Source organism: Chiloscyllium plagiosum, chromosome 34, assembly GCF_004010195.1.
Source record: "Chiloscyllium plagiosum isolate BGI_BamShark_2017 chromosome 34, ASM401019v2, whole genome shotgun sequence".
NCBI classification, from domain to species: Eukaryota; Metazoa; Chordata; class Chondrichthyes; order Orectolobiformes; family Hemiscylliidae; genus Chiloscyllium; species Chiloscyllium plagiosum.
This window is the reverse complement of record NC_057743.1, coordinates 23975012-23994887: the sequence shown is the minus strand read 5'-3', so window position 1 is coordinate 23994887 and position 19876 is coordinate 23975012. Positions and strand designations below refer to the sequence as shown.

At 39.6% G+C, this 19876-nt stretch overlaps 1 protein-coding gene across 4 annotated transcripts in view; it reads right to left on the bottom strand.

Moving 5' to 3' along the window:
* The window catches only part of LOC122540343 (matrix remodeling-associated protein 8-like), an 87818-nt gene that overhangs the window by 25872 nt on the left and 42070 nt on the right, over positions 1–19876 (bottom strand). For all 4 annotated transcript variants that reach the window (XM_043675919.1, XM_043675921.1, XM_043675920.1 and 1 more), the window contains 4 exons: positions 19309–19335; positions 18198–18503; positions 11563–11664; positions 1896–2327 (listed from right to left, as the gene is read on the bottom strand). In XM_043675919.1, coding sequence (XP_043531854.1) covers positions 1896–2327; positions 11563–11664; positions 18198–18503; positions 19309–19335 — 867 coding nt within the window. The remainder of the gene's footprint in view (positions 1–1895; positions 2328–11562; positions 11665–18197; positions 18504–19308; positions 19336–19876) is intronic.

Genomic DNA, 19876 nt, shown 5'->3' with positions numbered 1-19876 from the left:
AGATTTATTTTTCCGAATGCAAACTTTTCTTTGGAGAGAGAATGACCTAGTGGTATTGTCACTAGACTATAAATCCAGAGACCCAGCTAATGTTCTGGGGACCTAGGAGGGCGTGGGGCAGCACGGTGGCTCAGTGGTTAGCAATGTTGCTTCATAGCACCAGGGTCCCAGGTTAGATTCCATCCTCGGGCGACTGTCTGTGTGGAGTTTGCACATTCTCCCAGTGTCTGCATGGGTTTCCTCTCACAGTCCAAAGATGTGCATGTCAGGTGAATTGGCCACGCTAAATTGCCCATAGTGTTAGGTGCAGGAAATGGGTCTGGGTGGGTTACTCTTCGGAGGGTCAGTGTGGACTTGTTGGGCCGAAGGGCCTAATTCCACACTGTATGCAATCTAATCTAATTTAAATCCAACCATGGTGTGTTTGAATTCAATAACAATCTACTGGTCACATTGTTGGTTATCGGAAAAAACAAAATCTGGTACATTAATGTCCTTTAGAGATGGAAGTTGCCATCCTTACCTGGTCTGGCCTACATGTGATTCCAGACCCACAGCAATGTGGTTAACCCTTAACTGCCCTCTGGGCAATGGGGAATTGATAATAAATGATGGCCTAACTAATGATGCCCTCATTTCATGAATGAAGAAAACAAACGCATAGTTTAAGGATAAACATATAAAACAACAACAAATGCAAATAATCCCGTGCATTAATCACAGCTGGCTCACTACCAAATTTTATTTGTATGCAGTGAATGGAATGCACTGTCTGCAACAGTGGTGGAAGCAGATTCAATTGCACTTTCCAAATGGAAGTGGTTAAGTACCTGAAGGGTGACATTATAAGTAAAGAGTGTAGTGGCACTAGCTAAACTGCTCTGCAGAGAGCTGGAACAAGCTTATGTTTGAATGGCTTTCTTCTGTGCCATAACCATTTTATCATTCAATCACAACTGGTTCAACTGAATCTCCTTATTAATCACAGTTAGCTAACCACAAGCCAACAGATAAATCATAATTCTCCATTTTTTTTGTCACTTGTTTGTAAAGAAATAGCTAGAGTTGATTGGTGAGAGATAGGTACAAAGATAGTCAGTATTAAGGAAATGAAGTCGAGATAGAAAAGCTGAGGGAGAGAAGTAGGCACAGGAAGTAAAAAATACAAAGACCAATGAGACTTTAATCAAATTTTCTAACTTTTTGTCATTGCTTCTCGTGCATTCTTCATTCAGTTGATCAGATTATAAATTAGGTTATGCCAGCAGAACAGCACCAATAAGGTGTCATTGTCTGATAAATGATATGTTTCTCGCCAACAATGCAATCACATCAAACTATCTTCATAATTAACTGAAAATGGTGTCCTCACATAACAAATGAATGGTCACAGGGTGCTGCAGACCTCTGTCACTGCGCAGTAAGGCAGAACCTGTAGGAAGGTTCCTCTATATTCTGGTTTGTCATAGGCACTGAACTGTAATTCAAATCAAAGCTCATCTCGAGTTTGTTGAACTCACTTATGACAGCAGGGGTGTTAAAGTATCAACTTCCCAAAGCTAGTGGAAAGTTGCCCAAGGTTTCTGCTCCTAATCATTATTCTATAACCTAAGAAAAAAATAGACATATTGGATCAGAATAGGATTAGCTCAACAATGATACCTCCTTAACATGCTGACTCTTTCTGAGTAGACTAATGTGCATGAGAGAATGAAACACTGGTTTCATGACTTCTAAGAGAGGTCCAAAGGGAAAAAAATGTAACTAAAAATCAAGAAATTAGATTATTTTGTTGTATATTTTGGTGCAGGATGTAATACCTAAAGTATCAGATGGGTTACTATAAATTTAACATGCACAACTATTCATGAATAATAATATGAAAAATGACTTACATGTTTTTTGTGTAAAGTTCACTTTGACTGGATCTGTAATGAAGAGATTGAAGATGCGTCTCTCATGAATTCCACAATAATGGTGGTGCAAATCACATGAATAGATTCCTTCATCGCCCAAGCTAAGGTTAGAGATTGTCAGTGAAAAGTCACCATCAGCAAATGCGGTGTCTGATATATTCATCCGTTTCCTGATAAACTGAGGACCATAAGATCGCTGTTCCCCAGAAGCATAGAGGTCAATCAGACGGTCAGCCTGGTCATGCCAAACACCAGGAGGTGATCTATCCCAATGGACCACCTGTTGCTCCTCTTCGCTATGTCTTTCCGTCCAAATGTGGTTGTGATTTTCACAAGACAGGACTACAGTTGAACCAACTAAGGCCACAATCACAGTCTTCTCTCCATCCCACAGCTTCCTCACCTTTTTTGCTACAAACAGAAAGCAAACTCAGTTAGAAGTTATGTAAGTAATAAATACCATTCAAACTGTGGTATTGCACAGTGAATAGTTTTGGCTGAGTGCAGTTAGAGCTCTGGAATGCAAAGTATCAAGATATGGACACATAATTCAGTCTTAACTTTAAAGTGACACAATGAAACCTTAGTTTTATAATTTGCTATTTAAATTTCTATGCTGCCCTTTTTAAATGGAAACTGCCTTGTAAAGTTATTACACTCTAATTACACCTCATTTCCAATGGGGGCACTGTTTACGCCTCCACTAGCAGATGGGAGCATGAATGAAATATTTACATAAGCAGTTTATATGAATGTAGACAGAAAAAAATCCATAATGGAAAATGTAATGGAAATTCATGCAGGTAGTCTTTTAACATATTTATAACTAGATAATTAAAGATGGTAAAATAGGTCAGGCAAAGATTAAAACTCTGGAATACTTGTTTCAGGAAGGTTAAACAGTTACTTGGGTTTGCATGTGTGCAATAAATCTGTGGGAATGCCTGCATTTGATATTGGGGTAAAACCAGGTTCAGTAAGTCTCTACTCAGCATTGCTTAGAAGAGGAACATTTGAGGCAAATAGCAAGCATTTAACAAATAGTTTATCTATTTATAGTCTAATTGTCTAAATGGCAATGCTCATAATGCTGTTGTTGAATGAATATCAAATTTCTTCTGGAAATTATAGCTAGTTCTGTATTTTAAGAAGGATAATGAATTAAACACATAAGCATGACCAGGTAGGAGAATTACTGCCTGTGAAACTCATCGTTGTATCGAAGAGAAATACTTTTGTTTAATGCATACCATTACTATAAGGCTGAGCCAAAATTCACTTAGTCCTAATGTGAATATACATCACACAGTATTCACAGCATTCACAAAATAGAGACATGATATTTGTACTTGGACAAATACAATAAGCGTGATGAGCAAACTAAATCCTTATACTTCACTTCTGTAGACCTCACCAAGGTATTTGATGCTGTGAGCAGAGATGGACCTTGCAGTTAATTTTACTTGACACCTTAGGCAAGGAAACAATCAAATTTGTACCTTGTATTCCAGAGGTTGGAGGGAGATGTCAAAAACTAATAGCGTCATTTAATTCCCAATAGCATAATTTTAGCAATCAGGCAACCTCGAAAAGTGAATCAACACAAATTTGAAAGTAAGAGAGTCACATTCTCTCAATACAGCCTCCTTTCCAACACTCAAATAGGTGCCTTTCGCTTCGATAGGGATTTCCTCACACAACCATAGCACCATCTTCGAAGGCAGAATTTCCATCTGCAGTGTCCCTCGAGAGAAGTCCCTCCCAGCTGATTCTTTCAAAATCATTCCAGATGGAGGAATTATGCTTTATTTTTCTCCAATTTTATTTTTGCCTTATTGATAATGTTTCCAATTGTCACAAAGTTGGTCCTTTTCGCAAGGATAATATGTCCTTGGTTTTTTTTGAGGGGTCGTAAACCAGCTCCCGGCTCTGAGGTGACTAGTTTGGTACAGAGATGAGAAAGGATTTTGAGAGGCTTTTGTTTATATGTAAACAGATGAGACTTCAGGCCAAAGTGGTCATGTTTTAGATGGGACCTGTATAATGAAATGGGAGTGGTCAGTCCTGAAAACTGAAGTTAAGTTAGAGTCAGTGCGGCAGGCGCTGTGTATGAAACAGGCTGATGAACTGTCTCTCCTTGTGCCCTTCTAAGTTCGACCTGGAAGCCTTTGTTTCATTTTTACCCTGTGTTTAAGGGGGTTTGGTTATTGGGACTGTTGTGTATTTTTGGAGCAGCTTAATTAAGTCTAGTTTGGATAGACTAAGTTCTGTGGTTATTCTATATTCTGTTCTTTGTGTTTCATTCTGTAATTTTGTGAATAATTTTTTGTCTGTTTTAAAATCTGGTGGTCAACCTAGCTAACTTACTCCGGGTAACTTTACTGTACACTTACTGAAACAAATTGCAAAGTTATGATCTGGGTTGCCTGCTTAGGAATGTTTTGAGTGGTCTGGCCTTATCCATAACACAATATATACTTCCCTATGATCAGTGGTGGTCAAAGGTGACTTCTTCCAATCTTTTATTTTTCCTTCTGAACTCAGCTACTGGGATGGGGCTACATCAGCCAGTAGTTGCAAATGTAATTGATTTGCCTTCTTTGATAGTGTTCAATATCTTGCCTGACAAAAAACACAAATCTTAAATCATACCCCCTTTGCATCACTGTTTGGATCCATTCATATACAGGGCTGTCAACAGTTTGCTTTCATTGAGAGCATGTAAGAAAACGTGGGGAAAATATTATAGGTTGACAACTTGCCACAAGTTTTATGTCTGACAGGATGAGTGTGCTGAAAATCAGACCACACATCTCCATGAGCTGGACCAAAAGTATAAATGTTAATGATCACAAAAATAATTAATTTGTTTCTCTTTATTACTGCTTCCTAGGACAAAAAAGACTTTCTCACCAGTTTCTATTTTCCCCAATAAACTCAAAATAACTGGTTTATTAGAAAACAACTAATGCTTTTAACAATATGCCAAAGTGATCATCAATTACTACACAGATCTAAACAGTATCCTTTTAAACTCATACATATGAGACTAAATGACACAGCTCTGCAGAGCAATTATGAGAACAAGAAAAATAGAGAAAAAACCCTGTTGACCAAGAATCCAAACAAAAAAAGGGGAGAACAAGGTGATGTTCTCACAGTTTTCCAGTTTCTTGTCAATGAGATCATGTTGTTGTCAACCACATAACAATGCAGAACCCTTGTTTGGATAGCAGGTTAGTTAGACACAAGTTTTACAACTTAAATTAATAGTTCAGCTTTCAAGGTTTGTAAGGACATCACAGATATTGATTTTTGGACGTCTCAGATTGTCAGGAAATGGTTCACTGAGATATTTCTTCAACTGGATTTCTTTAAAGTTTATACTGTTACTCAGAGAGAGCCATCACCACTAAGCCCAGCCACCTTTCAAATCTCAGAAGGTTTGTCCAGCAATCATAAGCAGTAAATCAATCTTTTACCTTTCATTTTAAAAATTTTCTTTCAAAGATTTTTGGCTTTTTGTAAACAGCAGGCAATCCCCAGTTCTTTTGACCTTTCAATTTTTACACCCAAAAAGTCACATGTTAAATCCTCTGCAACCCAGAAATGATCCAATTCTCAAAACCCATAAATATGTGTTCCTAACATGCATCATGGAATGAGATTATGTGATTAAGCTTGCTAATTGCCTAGAAGATGAAGATTAATATAGGTTGGCAGTGTCAAGCTTAGAATGGTTATATCATGGAAATGCACCGAGACTAGATCATTTTGAGAGAAGAGGAACACAACAGCAGCTTGCAGCTTTGTACCGAAACGCATTGTGTGATGCTCTTCAGACGTGAACAGAGTTGGTTTAAGTTCAGTTGAGAGAAAAGTTGCCAGAAATACATAATATCCTGTAACTAAGGGCATAAATATGGGGGGGTGGGGGGGTTGGTGGTCAAGTACCTTTTACCATAGAATCCCGACAGTGTGGAAACATGCCCTTTGGCCCAGCAAGTCCACACCAACCCTCCAAACAGTATGCCACCCAGACACATTTCCCTACCATATAACCCTACATTTCCCATGACTAATGCAGCTACCCTATACATCCCTGAACACTATGGGCAATTTAGCATGGCCAATTCACCTATTCTGCACATCTCTGGACTGGGAGGAAACCAGAGTACCAGGAGGAAACTCACGCAGACACGTGGAGAATGTGTAAACTCCATATTGACAGTTGCCTGAGGCAGGAATCAAATCTGGGTCCCTGGTGTTGTGAGGCAGCAGTGCTAACCACTGAACCACTGTGCCACCCTTTTGCTGTTCAATACCGAGAATTAAAGTTGTTGTGAGCAGCTTTAGTCCCTGATGGGCACACTACTTTTAAGAATACAGATATGATAACTTGCTTGTACCAAGTAAATGTTCAATAAAACTTTAAGTTAATTTATCCCTACTGTTCAATCCTGTTATAATTCAAAACAACACTGAAAATCTAAACCCACAAAAGCATTCAATTTCCAACCCCAAGACTGGCTGTAGTCCTTTCCAGAAAATAGGGTAGGTTAAAAGGCAAAAATCACTTAAAGCCCATCGTAAGTGGAACACCCAAGAAAAGCAGTGAAGAGCATTTACTGTTTCAACAAAAGTAATAATAGAACCATTTCTGGTAGGACATATTTGTGGGAAACTTTTTTCCGTTCACTGCATTTACTGTAATCTCTCTGGAATGCACTATGTATTGTTTATTGAGTGAGTAACCAGAAGATGTTGTTTATTGGCAAAATGTTTATATGCATAATACTTCACAGTGATCAGTATAAAGTTTTTGCAGTATTCTAATAGATTGATATCATGTCATCAATAAACTTGTGATTCAGTTGGAGTATTTCACCCAACAAAGATCTACCATTCACATGGTGTGATCAATCATATCCACAGGTCCATACTTTGTGACTGAGTCTGGCAGGTTCTAAATTTGGGGATACTTGCGAAGAATGAAAGCAGTGACACAGAACAATGCTTGCTGGCATCAGAACTCTGCAACTTGTGAATATAGTTAACTCACTTCAAATCCCTTAATCTTTATAATCTGTACAACACAAAGCTTAAATAAATACATTTTCCTCGATGCACTCCCCTGGATCGATTTGGATATTTAGCTGGTTTGAGAAATAATGGAGAGTGGGGGATATAAAAATTGAATAGAATTGTTGAGCCCTACCCACCTTTTCTTATTTTTCATTCCTGTGATTGCATTTATTTTTGGTGATATGAAGTTAATAAGCTCAGTTTTAATTGGAAGCATCACTGTGGCTGAAATTTATAATCGATACTATCAAGAACCAGAGATGTGATGACTTGATTGTTCAGGACAAGTAATTCAGGAGATGGAGAATGTGTTGCAATGTCCCACCTTTTAAACCCATCTAAAAATCCTGAGATGAGATGCAATGGGCATCAACTTTCAGAAGAGAATGTGCTCCAGAGTCCTAGCTCACACATATAATCCAGCCAAAATTAAAGTTTGAAAGGATTGTTCATTCTCTGGAAATAACACAATACATCTCTGAAGTGACAATAATTTCCACATATCTCTTGTGTACTTAGGTGCAAAAGAGTTTATGTCTTTTGTAAACTCATCTCTTTGTCACCATCACACAGATCTCTTCACTAATGTTATGTTGAAAGAATTCAGATCAGTGCTCAAGATGGAGCATTGTTTTCCAATTATTCAAATGAGGTGATTTTTGCAGGTTAGAGTATTGCTAATCTTAATTGTGCTATAAAAAACTTGGATTTTCAGTTGTACCAGGACAGACGAGAGAGATGTGTCGACAAAACAGTCAAAGGATTACACTGAAATTATAACATGAAAAAAAGAAATTCAGCCCAACTAGCCTGTGCTGGTGTTTATGCAGCAAGCAAGCAGTATCGTTATTCCAGATGCAAGCCCGAGTTCCACACGCCTTAATTCGTGATTCCTCCAACTACCTATCACTACCTATTCTTAAATGTTGACATGGACAGCATATTTTGAATGGCGAAGTTTCCTGCCCACCACCTGCCTTTGCTAAACATAGCAGTCTCAATGCCACTTCACATTCCAAAGAATGTCAACTTAGCCGGAGATGGAATCTCTGCTCCTCTGAGGTGAAATTTCTGTCCAAGTAGGATGCTGACCTTTTTGACTGGCTGGCTACTCTTTAGACCCAGCAGGGGCACTTGCAGCAATGGCCAAATCATGGGTTAGAAGCAGTGACTGGATTCCAAGTCACAGAATCCAAGATCAGATAAAGTGTGGGAGTTTCATGGCTGGGAGGGGAGGGGTCTCGATGAAGAGGGCTTGGTGTAGGCACACTCATGAAATCAAACCTTGGGGGAGAAAAGGGGACTTTTGAGGAGGACAGCCAGTGTGGCATGGGACCCTTCATAAGACCACAAGACGTAGGAATTCGGCCCATCGAGTCCACTCCACCATTTAACCATGGCTGATGGGCGTTTCAAACCCACTTACCCGCACTCTCTCTGTAGCCCTTAATTCCTTGCGAGATCAAGAACTTATCAATCTCTGCCTTGAAGACACCCAACGTCCCAGCCTCCAATGTGCTCCGTGGCAATGAATTTCACAGGCCCACCACTCTCTGGCTGAAGTAATGTTTCCTCATTTCCATTCTAAATCGACCCCCTCTAATTTTAAGGCTGTGCCCACGGGTCGTAGTCTCCCCACCTAACGGAAACAAATTCCTATCATCCACCCTTTCTAAGCCATGCATTATCTTGTAAGTTTCTATCAGATCTCCCCTCAACCTTCTAAACTCTAATGAATACAATCCCAGGATCCTCAGCTGTTCATCATATGTTAGGCCTACCATTCCAGGGATCATCTGTGTGAATCTCCGCTGGACACACTCTGGTGCCAGTATGTCGTTCCTGAGGTGTGGAGCCCAAAATTGGACACAGTATTCTAAATGGGGACTAATCAGAGCTTTATAAAGTCTCAGAAGTATGTTGCTGCTTTTATATTCCAACCCTCTTGAGGTAAATGACAACATTACATTTGCTTTTTTAATCACGGTCTCAACCTGCAAGTCAACCTTTAGAGAATCCTGGCATAGCACTCCCAGATCCCTTTGTACTTTGGCTTTATGAATTTTCTCACCGTTTAAAAAATAGTCCATGCCTGTATTCTTTTTTTCCAAAGTGCAAGACCTTGCACTTGCTCATGTTGAATTTCAACAGCCATTTCCTGGACCACTCTCCTAAACTGCCCAAATCTTTCTGCAGCCTCCCCACTTCCTCAGTACTACCTGTCTGTCCACCTAACTTCGTATCATCGATGAATTTCACCAGAATGGCCCCAGTCCCTTCATCCAGACCATTAATATACAAGGTGAACAGCTGTGGCCCCAACACTGATCACTTGTCATCAGCTGCCATTCTGAAAAAGAACCTTTCATCAAACTCTCTGCCTTCTGTCAAACAGCCAATCTCTAATCCATGCCTCGAACACCATGGACAATCACCTTTGGCAGCCTCCCGTGAGGCACCTTATCAAGGGCCTTTTGGCCAGGAGATTTATCAATTTTTAGACCTTTTAGCTTTTCTAGCACTTTCTCTTTTGTAATGGCTACCATATCAACTCTGCCCCTGACTCTCCTTAATTGTTAGGATATTACTCATGCCTTCCACTGTGAAGAGTGACACAAAGGACTTATTAAGATCTTCAGCTATTTCCTTATCTCCCAGCACTAGCCTTCCAGCAGCAATTTGGAGCGACCCAATTTCGACTTTTGCCTCTCATTTGTTTCAAATGTATTGAAAGAAAAGTTTACTATCATTTCTAATATTACTGTCTAGCTTACCTTCATATTTGATCCTCTCCTTCCTTATTTCTCTCTTTGTACTCCTCTGTTTGTTTTTGTAGTCTTCCCAATCTTCTGATTTCCCAGTGTTCTTGGCCACTTTATAGGCTCTCTCTTTTTCTTTGATACATTTCCTGACTTCCTTTGTCACCCATGGATGTCTAACCCCTCCCTGGATAATCTTTCTTTTCTTTGGGATGAATCTCTGTATTGTGTTCACAATTACACCCAGAAACTCCTGCCATTGCTGCTCTACTGTTTTCCCCACGAGGCTCTGCTTCCAGTCAATTTTCGTCAGTTCCTCTCCCATGCCCCTATAATTACCTTTATTTAACTGTGACACCATTGCATCCAATTTTGCCTTCTCTCTTTCAAACTGCAGACTGAACTATACCATATTATGATTGCTGCCTCCTAAGTGAGCCCTTACTTTAAGATCTTTTATAACTCTGGCTCATTACATAGAACTAAGTCCAGAATACTCTGCTCCCTTGTGGGCTCCATCACAAGCTGTTCCAAAAAGCCATCCTGTAAGCATTCTGTGAATTCCCTTTCTTTGGATCCACCGGCAGCATTATTCACCAAGTCCACCTGCATATTGAAGACCCCATGATCACCGTGACCTTGCCTTTCTGACATACCCTATTTCCTGGTACATTTTCTGTCCCTGGTCCTGACCACTGCTGGGAGGTCTGTACATAACTCCCATTATGGTTTTTTTGCCTTTGTGGTTCCTCAACTCCACCCACACAGACTCCACATCATCTGACCCTATGTCATTCAGTGCCATAGATTTAATCTCATTCTTAACTAACAAGGCAAGGACATCCAGCCTCCTTGTTTCCTGCTTGAAGCCCAAACAGAGTGAGATTGAACATCTCTTATCAGCTTCCAAGCTGATGTTAGACAGGAGGCGTCACTTTTTTGGCCGGACTTTAATTGATACAAGGTCTGGCAAACTGCCTTGGGCCTTGCCCAGGCCACATAAAATTGTTGACAGGGGAGGGGTCATAGGAAGGGTCACCCAGATTAGATTAGATTAGATTACATTACATTACAGTGTGGAAACAGGCCCTTCGGCCCAACAAGTCCACACTGACCCGCCGAAGCGCAAACTACCCATACCCACTGACCTGCAAACTTGCCACTGGTGAACCGCAAAATTCTACCCATGTTCTCTCTGTTAAATCATCTTCAAAATAGCACTTTCCACAATCTCAGATATATAAGGTTTCTTGAACTTTCTGTTTTGAATTGCTTCTGTTTAATCTTATGTTTATATCTCTTATTCTAGAATAGTACGTCAGTGAAAGCAATCTCTTCTGACAGTAACTTCCAAACCCATGACTTCTTTCGTCTAGAAGGACAAGGGCAGCAAATACATGAGAACATCACTACTTGCAAAATCCTCACCAAGTCACACAACATCTTCCCTTGGAAGAAGATCATTGCCATTCCTTGTTTGCTGCAGGGACAAAATACTGAACCTCCCTACACCCTCCCTACCTCCCTGGGTATCTCTACACCCCTAAGATTGCAGTGGTCCAAGAAAGCAGCTTGCCTCTGCCTTCTTCAGGGGCAGTTCAGGATGGGCAATCATGCTGGCCTATCTCGAGATGCCCACTTAACATTCTGCTTCAAACCATTCTGCCCTTCATAAATTTAATAACTTCATTTTCTTTGTTTGTACAGAAACAGCCTCAAGTCACCTCAATAAAAATAGACTAAATGTTTCCTTCAATCTGTGCCCATCTTTCCACCCTACGCCATTCCCACTTTTCTCTTACCTGATCTGGTGATATTAAGTTGTATTTTGACTGTTTCGTAAAGGTGACAATAATGGTGGTGAAGATTGCAGGAGTAAATCCCTCTATCATTTATTCTAACATCTGTAAAAGATGGAAAGTGATTAAAATTATTTGAGGCAGTGGATTATTAAAATATAGCTTAAAGACTTGAAAGCATCACACATAAAGTATTAGCTACTTCTATTATCACTTTCACAGTAGAGAACTAATGATCAGCTTGTCTCAACAATGAGAAGACTTACTCCCCAATAAAATTTCCAAACCAAACCAATTACTTTATACACTGCTCATGATATAATATGAATTTCACAGCACTCATGAGCTTTTGATCAGGAGTCTAAAAATTTTTGCTTCCTGATTGAATATAATGCACCATCGCCAAGTATGAAGTTCTTTCGGTTTTTATGAAGTTTAAATATCTGTTTCTTTTAATTTCCATGAGGGGAGAAATGGCTGAGGTTTGTTGGACAAATAGACTAAAAAGTATGGTGTACACTAAAGTGGGAAACATCTAAATAGAAGATTCAGAGTGTTCAACAAAACTATATTTCATGAAAAAGCAAAAACTCAGTGAAAAATAATCATCTGTGGTTTACTGGGGAAATTAAGGATAATATTAGATAAAAAGAGGCTTATAATATGCAAATAATAGAAATAAGAATCATAGAATCCCTGCAGCGCAGAGAAAGGCCATTCAGCCCATCAAGTCTGCAACAATCCTCCGTAGAGCATTCTACCTACCCACTCTCAACCTATCCCTGTAATCTTGCATGTATTTGCTAATCCAACTAGCCTGCACATCTCTGGACATTACAGGGCAATTTTAGCATGGCCAATCCACCTAACCTGCACATCTCTGGACTCATGAAAAGAAAAATCGACTTGTATTTACCGAGTGTTTTTCACAACTGCAGGACATTCCAAAGCATTTTATGGTCAATGAAATACATTGGCTAGCAGCCAACTTTCACATAGAAAACTCCCTCAATCAGTGTCATAATAATCAGATAATTTGTTTCAATGCGGCTGATTGAGGGATAAATATTGGTCAGCCCACCAGGAGTAACTCTCTTGTTCTTCAAAATAGTATCATGACATATTTTACAAACACCTAAGAGGGCAGACAGGGCCTTGACTAAATGGCATGCAACAGGGCAGCATTCCCTCAGTACTGCATTGGAGTACCAGCCCAGATACAGCCCAAGGATTGGGAGATTTTAAAAATCAACAAAGGGTAATCAAAGGTAATGCAAAGGGAAAGGATAAAACTGGAAATTAAACTAACCCGGAATATAAAAACAGATTCGAGGAGCTTTTACAAGTGTGTAGCTAAAGTAAACACTGTTCTTTTAAGAGGTAGATATATAAGAAATCATCATGGGAGATGAGGGAATGGCAAAGATGTTAAGCAAGTATTTTGTGTTTGTCTCCACAGCAGATAAATCATATACCAGAAGTAGAGTTTAAGGGTCTAATGAATGAGGAACTTGAGTTAATGTCAGAAGAGGAAAAGCATTGGAGAAACTCAGGAGATTAAAAGTTGACAAATCCCCAGGACCTGATGGCCTATATCTACCAATATCTATCCACCTAGATCTGAAAGAGGTAGCTGCAGAGATCTTGGATGCTCAGGTTGTAGTTTTCCAAAATTCCCTCAATTTTAGAACTGTCCCAGCAAATTGGAGTTGGCAAGTGGAATACTGCTATTCAAGAGGGGAGGGAGGAAGAAAACATAAAACTACAGATTATATAGCCTGACATCAAACATTTGGAATATTTTGGACCTGTTTAAGAAAATACCAACAATGCATTTAGAAAAATCATCAGATGATCAGACAGTGGGATTTTTTTGAGCACCTAGTCTGTCCAGTAGATAAGAGATAGCCAGCAAATCTAAACTTAGATTTTCAAAAGATTCCATTAGATGCCAAAACAGGTTAATATGCAAAAGAAGAGCTCATAGATTCAGGTTTATATACTAGCATAAAGTGTGGTTTGACTAATTGAAAACTGTGAGGAAACAAACTCCGAATACAGTGTTGATTATTTAGAACTGAATAACAGTTGAGGTCTTAATCAGTAGTTGTTTTAGTGTGGTAGAAGGTTTGTGGTTACCAAGATGCCAAGGAGCCAGAGTAGTCTAGTGGTCATCTCTGAAATGTCTTTGATGTATGGTAGGGTGATTACAGTCTCTGGGTGTGTTGTGCCTTCCTATTTAGATCCGTTGTGCAGGAATTGGCAAACTGCTTATCGGAGAACTGTTGTTCCTGAATTCCGTGTTTCTACACGGCTTCTTGTAGTTCCAGGGTACTGCAGTGTGTTGTGGTTCGTTTTAATAGTGTCATGATGCAGCTCCGTTTGTGGGTGTTGGAATGGTTGCTTCTGTAGTTGAGTATCTGGTCAGTGCGTGTGACTTTCCTGTAAGTGCTGGTCTGCAGTTCTCCATTGGCTTTTTGTTCTACCATGACATCCAAGAAGTGAGTCGGCTATTGTTCTCTTCCACTTTGGTGAATTTTATACTGGAGAAGAGGATTTTTTTTTATGTTTGTGGCTTTCATATAGTTTGTCGTGTTTCGGATTGATAAAGGTGTCATCCACATAGTGGACTTAAAGATAAAGCTAGATCGTGGGAAAGGCTGCTTGTTCTAACCTCTGCACAACTGCTTCTGCTATAAGTCCTGATATTGGTGATCCCATTGGCATCCCATTGATTTGTTTGTGCATCTTGTTGTTGAAGGTGAAGTGGGTTGTGACACACAGGTCCAGTAGTTTGAGGATGTTTTCCTTACTGATGGAGTTGGTTCTATTGGTGTATGTATCTCTGGTTTGTCTAGCAGTGAGGCCAGCGGTTCTTTGGCTAGATGATGTTTATTGATGTGAATAGGGCCGTTATGTTGAAGGAAACCATGACCTCATCGTTCTCCATCTTGGTATCTTTGAAGATGCTAAGGAATTCCTGGATGGAGTGGGTTGAATCTTCCACCAGATATTTTAGTTTTCATTGCAGTTTCTTTGCTAGCCCTGTGTGTTGGTGTACTGGAAAGTGAGGCTGTGGGTCTTGGTGAGACCCCTGTTTGTGTACCTTTGGTAAGAGTATAACATTACATCTTCTTCTCACATTCAGTAATTAATAAACCAACTGTTTCTGTTCATTCAAGAAAGCCTAGTTAATTGGCTCTTTGTAAAAGGCAAGTTCATTTGGCTCTGAGAAAAAAGATATACACAAGGAAACGGATCGTTATTAAATTAACCTTGTTGCAACCAACCAAGAAGGCAGGTGAATAACCTAAGGGAGCTTTAACCATTTGGAGTACCCAGCTAGAACCATAACAAATCAGGAAACCTTGTCAGGGTCCTGCTTATAAGAATACCAAGGATCGACATGTAGATGAAGAACAGGAAAGGACTTAGGATGGGTTTTTTTGAGATGCTGGGAGTAATGGTGCAGGTGTGACAGAGGAGAGAGAGGAAACAGTAGTGGCTAATCCACTCAGCTAGGTAGCAGAACAAAAGGCATTAGAACAGGATGCTATGGTTAGTTGAGGAGGATGAGAAAGGATAGAGCACTGTGGTCAGAGTCAGAAAGGATCTTATTTGTAACTCTGACTGGGACTTTTTCAGTGCCGGTCAGGGTCAGAAACCGAACTGATGAGATTCAAACATAGAGTTGCAGGAAGGAAGGCATGCACTTGGCAGAAAGCAAGATGCTCAAAGACTTAAAAAAGACATTGGAATTTGATTAAAAATGATAAACTGCAAGATCAGATGAGTTCAGGATGGGTCTTGTGAGGGGGGGGGGAAGGTAATAGTCATTTGGAAATGAAGAGTAACATTGTTTACATGAGGGAACTGTTTACTATGTCAACTAGAATTGAACCAGAAAAAACAAGTCATAGTTATACAGTATGGAAACAGACCCTTCATTCAACCAGTCCATGCCAAATATAATCCCAAACTAAACTAGTCCCACCTGTCTGCCTCTGGCCCATATCCCTCCAAATGTTTGCTACTCATGTACTTATCTAAGTGTCTTTTAAACATTGTAACTGTGCCTGCATCCAACACTTCCTCCGGAGTTTCATTCCAAACACGAACCACCCTTTGTGGAAAAAAATTGCCCCTCATGTTTTTTTTAAATCTCTCTCCTCCCACCTTAAAAATATGCCCCCAAGTCTTGAAATCCCTCATCCTACGGTAAAGACACCTCTCACTGCTGATGAAGGGCAATTTTCCTGCTCCTCGGATGTTGCCTGACCTGCTGTGCATTTCCTGTACCACTCTAATCTTGACTCTAATCTCCAGCATCTGCAGTCCTCACTTTCACCTAAAAGACATCTATCATCAACCCAATCTATACTCCTTTTGATATGACTAATCATAGCATCCTGTTCTAATGCCTTTTGTTTTATAACCCAGCTAAGTGAATTAGCCATTGCTTGATCCCACTGTTTCCTCTCTCTCCCCTGCCATATGTGTATCACTACTTATGGCATCTCCTCTTCTTCATCTACATACCACTCTACAAGGTCACCTCTCAACCTCATACGCTCCAGTGGGAAAAGTCCCAGCCGATCCATCCTTTCTTTAGAACTCAAAACTTCCTTACCTGGCAACATCCTGGTAAATGTCTTCTAAATCTTCTCTAGTTTAATAATATCCTTCCTATGATCATAATTAAGTTAGAATAGGGTTGACAGGAGGAAGTGAACATGATTAATTATCACAGTTCATGATGGGAGAGGTGAGGAGCAAGAGACAGATGTGAAATTCGTAACAAATGAAAACTGAGCAGCAATTTGGCATTGTGGACAAAGGAAAGGCAGATTGCAGTGACACAGAAGTCTTTCAGCTCCATGCACTTGTCAAAGGTGAAGGAAGGGGCCAGAAGATAAGGGTTAAAGAAGGTTTGGTACTGGAGACAAGAAGTCTTGGTTAATTTTTTGGTTTCCAGGATAATTCTGGAATTATGTGTGGTTTTAGCAAGTGGCAGTTCAACTTCATAATGTTTGATGTGTTATCTAATGATAAATGGCTGCATCAGTGCTGCACCAGATGTGCACCAATAGAAAAACAATTTGATTGAGTACCAAAAACAAAGAGCAATGCAGAATACATTTCTTAGAGTTGGCCATGCAAAACCAGGAAGAGCAAATCAGAATGGAGTAGGGCTGTTTATTTTTGGGGGGAGGGGCCCAAGCCAGTACGAACTACTAGCTTTAAATATCTTCAGTGAAAAGAACTTGGGGTCTCTGACCATTCAGATTCTGGTGCATGTGAATAAAGCACAAACCAACCAGGGTTATTTGGCAGTAAGTTAAACATTTTATTCAGAGTTGTAATGAAGCTGGTTGAACAGGAAATGGAAGAATTTACACTGGTGTGATATAAATTGCTAGAGACAAATTTTTGGACAGTGTCAGGAGTTTTACTCAAAATCTTAACCCTTTCCATATCTAATCAGTGAAATCTGTGATGTTGATAGGAAATAGTGAAATCTCAAATGAGCAGGTGATTATCAGCTTGACAAATGTAAATTTCAAAAGAATTCTTGAACAGTATCAATTTATAAACATATTCTGTATTTATTCTAGTGGACATTTATGATTTATCTGTCCTTTGCTAGGTCTCACTGATAACACTGACTTTAATTCATCTTCTAGTTCCCTGCTATCTGGCCATGTACTTGGTATCATTTGCAAACCATGACATTCCACTTGCAACATCGATGATAAATGTGAGCCAAGGTCTCATGTCAAATGTCAATTTAAATCTACTACTGTGGATCACTGCTCATACTTCTTATAATTTATTATCTAATTTATATGCTCCTTTTTTACAAGAATATTTCCCATAGCCACAAGTCTCTTTGAAAGTGCCTTATCACGGTCCTATTGAAAGTCCTAATATTTCATACCCATCTACCCATTGTGTGGCATTCTTAGAGATTCCAATAAATATTAGATGGTTTCAGTCTTCGCTGAATCCCTGTTTAGATAATAAATCCATGTTGGCTTGAAACATTTGCTTTCTTCTTATCTTTTATCCTTGCCCTTTGATGATGTGCCCTGGCTTTTTTTTCTACTGTAGATAAACTGATTTGCAAATTATATCCTATGTCTAGCCTTAATTGAAACATTATTCTGATAAGAAACTACACCAATTTTAGTCACAAATCTTCTACTTCTCTTCATTTTTTAAACATCTTTGATGTTTCAGTTGAGGGCCACCTTGTTCCATAGACAGTACTTCTTTACCCCACTTTATTCTAGAAGTGGTGCAATTGTACCTCAGCATATTCTACAGGCATGTTCTATACCCAACTTATTCAATAGGCAGTGTTATTGTATCTCCCCAGATCAGATGAAAATGATCTCTTTACTGCAATCTATTTTACAGGCTATGCCATTAGACATTACATTTTACAGGCTGTATAACTCTACTCAACTAATTCTTTAGCTGTGCTACTTATACCAGTACATTCTACAAGCAGCATCACGGTACTCATCTTTAATCTATGGAATATATCACTGCAGCCCCATCTTATTATACTGGCTGTGCCAATTACAATAAATAAAAGTGCCGAAAATAAAAATGGGAAGGCAGTTTGCTTTTACCCTTTATCACTAAAGAGAAGTTTCCAGTGGAGAACGCAGAAGTTGACATCAGTACTCTCCCTTGGTTGTAGCTGTTATAGAGCCGCTGGTCCCCTGCTGAGAACATATCAAGTACACGGTCGACTTTGTATTCACCATTGATTGAGAACCAGTCCCAATGAGCCACACGTTGTCGGTCATTCAAACGATCCTGGGTCCAAACTATTCGTTGACTGTAGCATTGCAATATCACTTCTGACCCAGTGGGAGCAGATATGTTTTGGTACGCCACCACAACGCTATCCGGGTTCATTGCATTTGCAGGAACTAGAAAGAGAAGTAATATTTTGTTGATTACTTCACTATTAACATGCATATAGAGATTCATGCAGAAATTTGTATTGGGTGTTGGGACAAAATGAATCAAACATCTGCTTGCAACCAAATTAACCAGCAGGCAAGAAATCCAATACTGCCAAGGACAAATTTTTAGCCTATGCCAAGCTTCCTGAAATGGGGCTGTGAGCTAAAAGTTATTGTCTGCAGCTCTAAAGCAGTAATGGCTGCTCCTAAATTCCAATCAATGAACAGCAGCTGTGCGTCCTCTCCATTTGGTCTTTTCTCTCACTATGCACCCCCACATCCCCAATCAACACTCAAAGGTCTTGCTATTCAAGCTCATTATAGGATCATAAGGAAAATGTTTGGGAAGCAAGGTCCTAAATGGCTGAGTTCTGATGAAAAGACACTGGACTTGAAATGTTAACTCTGCTTTCTCCCTACAGATACTGCTGAGGTTTGCCAGCAATTTCTATGTTTGTCCTAAATGGCTGAGTTGAGAAACAAGGAAATTAGAACTTGCAGTCATACGTATACCAGGCGAGAAGCTCTACATTGACTTCAGTGCATAGGCAAAGGATCGCATGTGAAATACTCATTTGTGGTTCCCTTTCAGCTGCTGGCACCACTGCTGTGTAATGCTCGCACTTTGACAATGAAACTAGCTTTCCAAAGCAATTGTCTTTATCAAGGTATCATCTACAGAAATATTCAATATATTACCAGAGAACTAAAAACATTCATTCCTTAAATACTTTATATATAAATACTAAAGTAATAAGAAATTGCTTACCATTAGTGTAGGTAGCGGCAAATTTCACTATAAAGGAAGGAATGAGAAAGATTAAAAGGGTTTTAAAAATTCATACACAGTTTTAGAACTGAGCGTTCATTTTATGTAAGTATAATGAATATATAATTTAGATGTGAATATTGAGTCACAATTAATTAGAATGGACGGTTTTGAGGTATGTAGGGAAGAGGTGTTGGAAATTCTGGAAAGGGTGAAAATAGATAAGTCCCCTGGGCCTGATGGCATTTATCCTAGGATTCTCTGGGAAGCAAGGGAAGAGATTGTAGAGCCATTGGCCTTGATTTTTATGTCCTCGTTGTCTACAGGAATAGTGCCAGAAGACTGGAGAATAGCAAATGTGGTTCCCTTGTTCAAAAAGGGGAGTAGGGATAACCCTAGTAACTATAGGCCGGTGAGCCTCACTTCTGTTGTGGGCAAAGTCTTAGAGAGAATAGTAAGGGATAGGATTTATGCACATCTGGATAGGAATAATGTGATCAAGGATAGTCAGCAAGGTTTTGTGAAGGGCAGGTCGTGCCTCACAAACCGTATTGAATTCTTTGAGAAG